Raw genomic sequence first — 10,799 nt, 5'->3', positions numbered from 1 at the left:
TTGCTTGAACTGCAGCTTTAAAGGGTTTGGGAAATGTTTCTAATAGTATTAAAGCTTCAGAACAAGCAATATCCTACATATGTGTTTTTTAATAAATCAGTTCTGTACTATGAGAAAATACTTGCAGCATTTTTTTTAAACAACTCTGAATTACATTTTGAATGTATTATAATTGAACAAGCATTTTTTGTTTCTATAGCAACCATTTACAAAGTCACATCCCCGTCCTCTTCTCAAACAGGCTCTGGCACACCTTTATATCCCCTTCCTCTTCTCAAACAGGCTCTGGCACACCCCTTTTTGAGCCCTGCCCTCTCTTTAGCAGTGCGCCAATTGTATCTGCCTGGTCACATGATATTCCCCACAGAACTTTGGTCCTCTTCTGCTGCACTGACAGTAATTTAGTGAACCCCAGAGCCGAATCTTCACCGATCGATCACAGGAGAACGGATCGATTGACAACTTCGCTAATTACTTATCATTGTGTGGATTGTATTGATGAACATATTAAAGGGGGGGGGGGAGAGAACAGCAGCTTGGACTGCTGCTTTAACAGACTGTGCCTTTTCCGGGGCTTCTGGATGACATTTGGATATCAATAAGGGTGAAATACTTGCCATTGGAAAGTGTGGCACACCCACAATTTATAATATTCCAGTTAAACAGTCTTTCATATCTCAGAACACATGTAAATAAAAATAAAGAAATTGAAAATGTACATTTTAGACAATCTTAAAGTTTAAATAATGTTCTCTTTATTGGTGCAGTAAGATGTGCCTATATTTGGCAGTGCTCTGTTATGCAAGGCTGAGGGTATTGCTAGATTTGTCTACCCATCCATAGATGGTCTTACCTGTATCTAAGCCTATGTATAAAAATATTAGCAGCCAGTTGTTCAGATATCTATGGAAAAATCAGACCGAAAAATCTATTTTGAAACTCACTGATATGTTTAAAATTGTTTGGATAGTTTTTTTCTTTTATAAATCCTGATTTTATTTCGTTTTGGGTAACTCAAGCTATTTTCCAGAAGCTTAGTGGCGAGCATTTTTTATTAAGCTGTGATTTTTTGCCAATTAGATGATCCAATTTCCACAAGCAGATATCAACTTGGAAACTGTGTTATACTCCTAATATTCCACCTCAAAATATTATTTTATGGCATAACCAATATATACGTTACAAGAAAAAAAATCTATATTTGTTAAAGAAAGGTTTGACAATGGAATTACTTTTGCAGATATACTAGATCATGATTTAGATACAATTAGTTCTGATGATTTTCAAATACTGTAAATATACTTTTTTTTAACCTATTTACAATATTTTTTATATAGTTAGTACCAGTGTTCAGCATCTTTAAGGCATCTTATTAAATCTAGTCTTTTTAAAGCTGCAGTTCAGTCTTTTTTTTTTTGTAAATTATTTTTTTTACTTCAATAGTTTCATGTGGGCAATCTCTAATTACCTAAAGAACTGTATAGCTGCCAGTCAATTCGTTCTCCATGTATTGATCGGCAAAATTTGGCAAGATCTTTACAGATGGCATATGTTTTTCTTCTGCTTCTGTCACTCAGTGGAAACTCATGAATATTCATGAGCACTCCTGCACTGACATGTGCTAGAGGGAGGGCAGGGCTGACAAAGGGGTGTGCCAGGGCTTGTGACAGGACATGAAGGGGCAGTGCCTTAGCAAATGGTTGTTAAAATAAAATACAAGAAATTGGTCTTTCAAAGTTGTTTTTTTAAAAACAGAAAATGCTACAAGTATTTTTTCTTACTATAGAACTGATTTATTAAAAAAAACACACATGCAGGATATTGACTGAACTGCAGCTTTAACATAACATTGAAGGCACACTTATACTGAGCTCTAAATGCAGTAACTCTTTTAGTAACCTGTAAGACCCACCTTAAAACACACCTACTTAAGGAAGCATAGGAGTAGCTCAGTGGCTGATCATTTACACCTCATACATAAATCTTGGCCCCTTACAGACGCACTTACCAGAACACCCTTCTAATGTCTCTGTACGTTCTTCCTACCAACCAATTAGATTGTAAGCTCTTCGGAGCAGGGACTCCTTTTCCTAAATGTTACTTTTCTGTCTGAAGCACTTCTTCCCTTTATGTGTTATTTGTATTATTTGTTATTTATATGATTGTCACGTGTATTACTGCTGTGAAGCGCTATGTACATTAATGGCGCTATATAAATAAAGACATACAATACATACTCTTTTATACATTCAGTGTTAATTAAAAAACAATGCTGAATACCCGTTGCTATACCCAAATATTACAGCAAATTTGAAAATATTGTATGCATGGACGGTATACTTTAACTTAATTTACCTGTTACATTAACACAAAAATAATGACATTTTAAAACGTTATCAGTATTATCTAACCAATTACAGCAGCAATAAATATCTGGATGATGTCCCACCTCCGTGCAGGTTCTGTGATTTAGAAATTGAGCATATTGGACATTTGTTTATTCGGTGTCCTTTGGTAAAGATTTTCTGGCGTGATAGCTCTACATTCTTAACTAACCGAACAGGTTATATCATTCAATTTTGTTTCAATTATGTGATTTGTGGATTCTGTCCTATGATAAACAACTCAATACTGTCATTAATATGTTTATTTTGCTGGCTAAATTTAATTCTCAGAAATGCAAATTCAGCAATCACAAACCTCTAATACGTTTATTTTCAGGAGATCACGGATCATATACAAATAATTGAAATGCTTCCAGGTCCACATCTGTGTCACGGTCAACTTGCTGGGGTGAGTGAAAAACTGCAGGTCTGTGATACCTGCGCCTCATAAATGGCCTCTAAGCCGTGGGCGTCCTCCATCTTTTTTATGACCCAGTCGCAGAATGTCTCTTCTGGGCGCCAGTGGGTGACATCGCTATGGGGTGAGGTGCCATGGGATCTCATCCCAATAGTATGTGTCTGAACCTACAGGAAGAATGTGGCATTAGTCCTAGAGGTGCCAGGCTCTCTTTCCTCCCCACTCCAGCTCTAAAAGGTATCCGGCTGTCTACTGTGCTAGAGGAGCCAGGCTGTGTAACCTCTCTCTCCTACAATGTATGGTGATTGGTTCCTGTAATACCCAGATGCCTATGCTGCTTGGCTCTGGGGATTGAGAAGAGGGGTCGTGAATACAATAGGGACACTGACTGTACAAGAGGACAGCAGGGGGGGGGGAGAAACAGAGGGACGGAGGGTGACCAGGAGGGTTGGGGTCTCCTGCCACGATTTCTGTAGGTAGGGAGAAACGTGATATTGGAAGTTACATACAAAAGGGGAACTGGGAGTTTGTCCCTCAAGCGTGACACTGACAGATGGACACAGTAACAGAGAGGACCTGGTTTCAAGTCTAAAGCACTTATTCCCATGCTCTGTTATTTGTATTATTTGTTAGTTATATGATTGTCGTGTATTACTACTGTGAAGCACTATGTACATTAATGGCGCTATATAAATAAAGACATACATATCTTCATATTCCTGTGTGTATTCAAAACCCTTAACCCACCCCACCAGGTCCCCCTATCATTAAAAGATCACCAACTTGTCACACAAATGCTGAAGAGACACTGACACAGAGGCAATTGGAGCATCAGTATTTCAATCTTTTCCTCATTAACCTTAACTACAAATAACTATTACTATGTTATTACATTACTCCTACACTATTTTATATATATATTTTTAACAAAACATTGGGGAGGCCTTCATCCAGAAGTGGATCGACAAGGGCTGAAGAGGATATACAATACTACTATTCCAGCACTATACTTCTATTTATAATGTTATAGCCTTATTATAATATTTAATTACACTAACAATATATAAAATGTACACATTTGTATGGAATGATAGTGATAGCCTAAACATGTAATTACAATACTGTATACAAAACTTGTTACAATGTGATGGTCTATTTTAACATGCAATTACACTGTAATAATATACAAATGGTACATTTACATACATGAAGCATGACTTGTAATTACCATATAATCACATTTATATACACATAATTACAGAGTAATAATCTCCCACTCTAGTTACGGTGTAATGGCACAGTAAAAACAATGTATAAATAATGCAGATATGTGTAATAGCTTTCATACATGTAATTGCACTGTAATAAATGATACAGATGTCTGTATAATTACAATACAATTCCAAAGTGTGGGGAAACAGACTCAGGCGAGGAGAATCCTGCTTGTGCAGCCAACACAACACAGACAAACAATTTCTTCAAAGTGCAGGTCTCCGCTAAGACACAGATACAAAGTAGAGCTCTACTCACATGTTCATAATGCAATTCTGCATTTAATGTGCCAGCCAAGAACAGAGGAAAGACAACGTTTCAGGTCCCAAACGGACGTTCCTCAGGGGATGAAAGGTCCATATGGGACCCGAAACATTAAATGCAGAATTGCATTATGAAATTGAGTAGAGAACTACTTTGTATCTCTGTCCTAGAGGAGACCGGTACTTTGAAGAATCTGTTTGCATAATTACAATGTAATAGTTTTCTTCTAACATAATAGACATGTTATATAAATGTTGCAGGTATCATTGAAACTACAATGTAGTTGCTGTCTTAAAACTGCAGTTCAAGCACTATCCTGCATGTTTGTTTTTTTAAATAAATCAGTTCTGTACTGAGAGAATACTTGTAGCATTTAAAAAAAAAAAAAAATACATTTAAAGTATTCTAATGTAACAAGCATTTTTTTTCTATAGCAACCATTTACAAAGTAACACCCCCTTCCGAGACAGGCTCTGGCACACCCCTTTTGCCCTCTCTCTAGCTATGCACCAATTGTATCTAGTGCCTGTCTGGTCACATGATCTTCCACACAGAACTTTGCATCTTCGGTAATCTTCTGCAGCTCTAACAGTGATTTAAAGAACCCCTGAGCGGAATCTTCAGCGGTCGATGACAGGAGAACGGATCGACCTGCAGCCCAGCTAATCACTTGTCAGTGCGCAGATTGTATAGATGCACAGATTTAAAATATTTGTTTGTTTTTTAAACAGCAACTTGAACTGCAGCTTCAAACACATGTAAAATACAGCTCCCCGCATAATGTATCAGCCCTATTGCCACATGTAATTACACTGTAATAATGACGTATAACGCGTACAGGTTTGTGTACTCAATGTATCAGCCATTATTACAACATTTATTAATATATAAATGATACAGGTCTCTGTTTGAGTAATATTTTTATTACTTTGTAACAATGATATGATGTACAATTCTCTGTAACAACTGCATGAGCCCTATAACATGTAATTACACTGTAACAAGGATATATACAGTATGGTTCTCTGTGTAATAGCAATTAATAAAGTATACAGTTCTCTATGTAGTTTTTAACAGCAAACATTACAAGGCAACACCCACTCAGAGGTGGAAGGAGTACGATATGATGTCCGGCCCTCGGAGTAGCGCCTCCTTCTGGACCCCGAGAGGTGTCTGCAGGTTGGACACCTGGAAGTTGAGTCCCTCGATGTCACAGACGTTGAAGCGCTGAGCAGCGACGGTGACACGCTGGTAGAGGGTGAACGTGACCGGATGGCCAGCGGAGGAGAGGACACTGCGTAAGAAGCTCTGCCGGAGAGATGCCCGGGTTCTCTGCTGCACGGCAGGGGGCGAGAGGGCAAGGGCGCGGGGGGAGGAGGGGTCAAAGCCGCGGCCTGAGGTGGAGGGGGGCAGGGGGAGGCGGAGAACGGGGACCAAGGGGAGCAGTGGGGGGTCCTGGAGGGGAGAGAGAGAGAGCGCACGCGTGAGAGACAATGAGGGCGAGAGAGTGCACGTGAGATACGAGGGCGAGAGAGAGCGCAAGAGAGAGACAGAATGTGGACGAGAGAGAATGCAGGCACAAGAAAGCGAGTGGCGAGAGAGAGAACAAGAGAAAGAAATGTGCGAGAGAGAACGCTCGAGAATGTGCGCACAACAGAAATAATTTGCGTGAGCGCGAGAGAGAATGTGTACTAGAGAGAAAAGGGGGGTGAGGAAAGAGGAGGGAGGGGGGAGAGAGAAAGAGGAGGGAGGGGGGAGAGAGAAAGAGGAGGGAGGGGGGAGAGAGAAAGAGGAGGGAGGGGGGAGAGAGAAAGAGGAGGGAGGGGGGAGAGAGAAAGAGGAGGGAGGGGGGAGAAAGAAAGAGGAGGGAGGGGGGAGAGAGAAAGAGGAGGGAGGGGGGAGAGAGAAAGAGGAGGGAGGGGGGAGAGAGAAAGAGGAGGGGGAGAAAGAGGAGGGGGGGGAAAGAGGAGGGGGGGGAAAGAGGAGGGGGGGGAAAGAGGAGGGAGGGAAAGAGGAGGGGGGGAAAGAGGAGGGGGGGGAAAGAGGAGGGGGGGGAAAGAGGAGGGGGGGAAAGAGGAGGGGGGGGAAAGAGGAGGGGGGGGAAAGAGGAGGGGGGGGAAGAGGAGGGGGGGGAAGAGGAGGGGGGGAAAGAGGAGGGGGGGGAAAGAGGAGGGGGGGGAAAGAGGAGGGGGGGGAAGAGGAGGGGGGGGGAAAGAGGAGGGGGGAAAGAGGAGGGGGGGGGAAGAGGAGGGGGGGGAAAGAGGAGGGGGGGGGAAGAGGAGGGGGGGGAAAGAGGAGGGGGGGGAAAGAGGAGGGGGGGGAAAGAGGAGGGGGGGGAAAGAGGAGGGGGGGGAAAGAGGAGGGGGGGGAAAGAGGAGGGGGGGGAAAGAGGAGGGGGGGGGAAAGAGGAGGGGGGGGGAAAGAGGAGGGGGGGGGAAAGAGGAGGGGGGGGAGAAAGAGGAGGGGGGGGGAGAAAGAGGAGGGGGGGAGAGAAAGAGGAGGGGAGGAGAGAAAGAGGAGGGGGGGAGAAGGAGGGAGGGGGGGCAGGAGGAGGGAGGGGGGGAGAGAAGGAGGAGGGAGAGAAGGAGGGGCACAGGGAGGAGGGAGGGGGGGGGGGAGAAGGAGGAGGGAGGGGGGGAGGAGGGGCACGGGGGGAAAGAGAAGGAGGGGCACGGGGGGAAGAGAAGGAGGGGCACGGGGGGTAGAGAAGGAGGGGCACGGGGGGTAGAGAAGGAGGGGCACGGGGGGGAAGAGAAGGAGGGGCACGGGGGGGAAGAGAAGGAGGGGCACGGGGGGGAAGAGGAGGGGCACGGGGGGGAAGAGAAGGAGGGGCACGGGGGGGAAGAGAAGGAGGGGCACGGGGGGGAAGAGAAGGAGGGGCACGGGGGGGAAGAGAAGGAGGGGCACGGGGGGGAAGAGAAGGAGGGGCACGGGGGGGAAGAGAAGGAGGGGCACGGGGGGGAAGAGAAGGAGGGGCACGGGGGGGAAGAGGAGGGGCACGGGGGGGAAGAGGAGGGGCACGGGGGGGAAGAGAAGGAGGGGCACGGGGGGGGAAGAGAAGGAGGGGCACGGGGGGGAAGAGAAGGAGGGGCACGGGGGGGAAGAGAAGGAGGGGCACGGGGGGGGGAAGAGAAGGAGGGGCACGGGGGGGGAAGAGAAGGAGGGGCACGGGGGGGGAAGAGAAGGAGGGGCACGGGGGGGGAAGAGAAGGAGGGGCACGGGGGGGGAAGAGAAGGAGGGGCACGGGGGGGGAAGAGAAGGAGGGGCACGGGGGGGGGAAGAGAAGGAGGGGCACGGGGGGGAAGAGAAGGAGGGGCACGGGGGGAAGAGAAGGAGGGGCACGGGGGGGAAGAGAAGGAGGGGCACGGGGGGGAAGAGAAGGAGGGGCACGGGGGGGGAAGAGAAGGAGGGGCACGGGGGGGGAAGAGAAGGAGGGGCACGGGGGGGAAGAGAAGGAGGGGCACGGGGGGGAAGAGAAGGAGGGGCACGGGGGGGAAGAGAAGGAGGGGCACGGGGGGAAGAGGAGGGTCACGGGAGAAGAGCACTCCATTGCATTGTGACGGGGACGGGGGAGAAGAGAGAGGACGGGGACGGGGGAGAAGAGAGAGGACGGGGGAGAAGAGAGAGGACGGGGACGGGGGAGAAGAGAGAGGACGGGGACGGGGAGAAGAGAGAGGACGGGGACGGGGGAGAAGAGAGAGGACGGGGACGGGGGAGAAGAGAGAGGACGGGGACGGGGGAGAAGAGAGAGGACGGGGACGGGGGAGAAGAGAGAGGACGGGGACGGGGAGAAGAGAGAGGACGGGGACGGGGGAGAAGAGAGAGGACGGGGACGGGGGAGAAGAGAGAGGACGGGGACGGTTGAGAAGAGAGAGGACGGGGACGGGGGAGAAGAGAGAGGACGGGGACGGGGGAGAAGAGAGAGGACGGGGACGGGGGAGAAGAGAGAGGACGGGGACGGGGGAGAAGAGAGAGGACGGGGACGGGGGAGAAGAGAGAGGACGGGGACGGGGGAGAAGAGAGAGGACGGGGACGGGGGAGAAGAGAGAGGACGGGGACGGGGGAGAAGAGAGAGGACGGGGACGGGGGAGAAGAGAGAGGACGGGGACGGGGGAGAAGAGAGAGGACGGGGACGGGGGAGAAGAGAGAGGACGGGGACGGGGGAGAAGAGAGAGGACGGGGACGGGGGAGAAGAGAGAGGACGGGGACGGGGGAGAAGAGAGAGGACGGGGACGGGGGAGAAGAGAGAGGACGGGGACGGGGGAGAAGAGAGAGGACGGGGACGGGGGAGAAGAGAGAGGACGGGGACGGGGGAGAAGAGAGAGGACGGGGACGGGGGAGAAGAGAGAGGACGGGGACGGGGGAGAAGAGAGAGGACGGGGACGGGGGAGAAGAGAGAGGACGGGGACGGGGGAGAAGAGAGAGGACGGGGACGGGGGAGAAGAGAGAGGACGGGGACGGGGGAGAAGAGAGAGGACGGGGACGGGGGAGAAGAGAGAGGACGGGGACGGGGGAGAAGAGAGAGGACGGGGACGGGGGAGAAGAGAGAGGACGGGGACGGGGGAGAAGAGAGAGGACGGGGGAGAAGAGAGAGGACGGGGACGGGGGAGAAGAGAGAGGACGGGGACGGGGGAGAAGAGAGAGGACGGGGACGGGGGAGAAGAGAGAGGACGGGGACGGGGGAGAAGAGAGAGGACGGGGACGGGGGAGAAGAGAGAGGACGGGGACGGGGGAGAAGAGAGAGGACGGGGACGGGGGAGAAGAGAGAGGACGGGGACGGGGGAGAAGAGAGAGGACGGGGACGGGGGAGAAGAGAGAGGACGGGGACGGGGGAGAAGAGAGAGGACGGGGACGGGGGAGAAGAGAGAGGACGGGGACGAAGAGAGAGGACGGGGGAGAAGAGAGAGGACGGGGACGGGGAGAAGAGAGAGGACGGGGACGGGGGAGAAGAGAGAGGACGGGGGAGAAGAGAGAGGACGGGGACGGGGGAGAAGAGAGAGGACGGGGGAGAAGAGAGAGGACGGGGGAGAAGAGAGAAGACGGGGGAGAAGAGAGAGGACGGGGGAGAAGAGAGAGGACGGGGGAGAAGAGAGAGGACGGGGGAGAAGAGAGAGGACGGGGGAGAAGAGAGAGGACGGGGGAGAAGAGAGAGGACGGGGGAGAAGAGAGAGGACGGGGACGGGGGAGAAGAGAGAGGACGGGGACGGGGGAGAAGAGAGAGGACGGGGACGGGGGAGAAGAGAGAGGACGGGGACGGGGGAGAAGAGAGAGGACGGGGACGGGGGAGAAGAGAGAGGACGGGGACGGGGGAGAAGAGAGAGGACGGGAACGGGGGAGAAGAGAGAGGACGGGAACGGGGTAGAAGAGAGAGGACGGGAACGGGGGAGAAGAGAGAGGACGGGGACGGGGAGAAGAGAGAGGACGGGGACGGGGGAGGAGAGAGGACGGTGACGGGGGAGAAGAGAGAGGACGGGGGAGAAGAGAGAGGACGGGGGAGAAGAGAGAGGACGGGGGAGAAGAGAGAGGACGGGGGAGAAGAGAGAGGACGGGGGAGAAGAGAGAAGACGTGGGAGAAGAGAGAGGATGGGGGAGAAGAGAGAGGACGGGGGAGAAGAGAGAGGACAGGGATGGGGGAGAAGAGAGAGGACAGTGATGGGGGAGAAGAGAGAGGACAGTGATGGGGGAGGAGAGAGGACGGGGATGGGGGAGAAGAGAGAGGACGGGGATGGGGGAGAAGAGAGAGGACGGGGATGGGGGAGAAGAGAGAGGACAGGGATGGGGGAGAAGAGAGAGGACAGGGATGGGGGAGAAGAGAGAGGACAGGGATGGGGGAGAAGAGAGAGGACTGGGATGGGGGAGAAGAGAGAGGATAAGAGGAGGATGTTCGGTGGAACAAGTCCAATGTACAAGTCTCACCGTCTCTTTCATCTTTCGCTATGTCGGTCACTAGGTATCGCTTAACCCCTGCCCGAAACCTCTAGCCTTTACTCTTGCCGACTCAAAGCACAGGAAGCAGCATTGCCCCCTGGGGTTCACTCTCTTCTTTCCCTCTTCAGGTGTCTCATCCTCTACCTTCCCTCAGGAATAGCTGCTAAGCTTTTTGGTTCCTTCCTATGTTCTGCAGTGCAGCGTCTCCACCTCGTGTTCAATGTCATAATGGCACCAACTCGTATGTATTAATATAGCACTATAGTTGGACATATTTGTATTATTACTATTAAGAATATATGTCGATGCTATTAGCTTTTATTATGTATTTAATTAGTAATACTGTTGTATTCTACCAGTATTATTTTTTTTACATTTATTTTATTTCCCATACTGCTCCTGTTTATTGTTGCTTTTATGCATTTATTAATACTGTCTGATTATGTTTTCACTATACAACATATTTACTTTTAATTTCTCATTTGTATTGAATTATTTGTTATGAATATGCTTTCATATATATTATTATACAT

At 49.8% G+C, this 10,799-nt stretch overlaps 1 protein-coding gene across 1 annotated transcript; it reads right to left on the bottom strand.

Annotated features, from left to right (window-relative positions):
- Positions 1-5,241: 5,241 nt before the first annotated feature.
- Positions 5,242-10,439, bottom strand: GEMIN7 (gem nuclear organelle associated protein 7). Its single transcript, XM_075608752.1, has 2 exons — positions 10,255-10,439; positions 5,242-5,793 (listed from the first exon to the last, which is right to left on the bottom strand). The coding sequence occupies exons 1-2, from the start codon at positions 10,264-10,266 to the stop codon at positions 5,440-5,442; spliced, it is 366 nt and encodes a 121-aa protein (XP_075464867.1). The 5' UTR covers positions 10,267-10,439; the 3' UTR covers positions 5,242-5,439.
- Positions 10,440-10,799: the final 360 nt, after the last annotated feature.

The sequence above is a fragment of the Ascaphus truei genome, chromosome 7 (assembly GCF_040206685.1).
Source record: "Ascaphus truei isolate aAscTru1 chromosome 7, aAscTru1.hap1, whole genome shotgun sequence".
In the NCBI taxonomy this organism is placed as follows: domain Eukaryota; kingdom Metazoa; phylum Chordata; class Amphibia; order Anura; family Ascaphidae; genus Ascaphus; species Ascaphus truei.
This window is presented reverse-complemented; position numbering and strand designations above follow the sequence as displayed.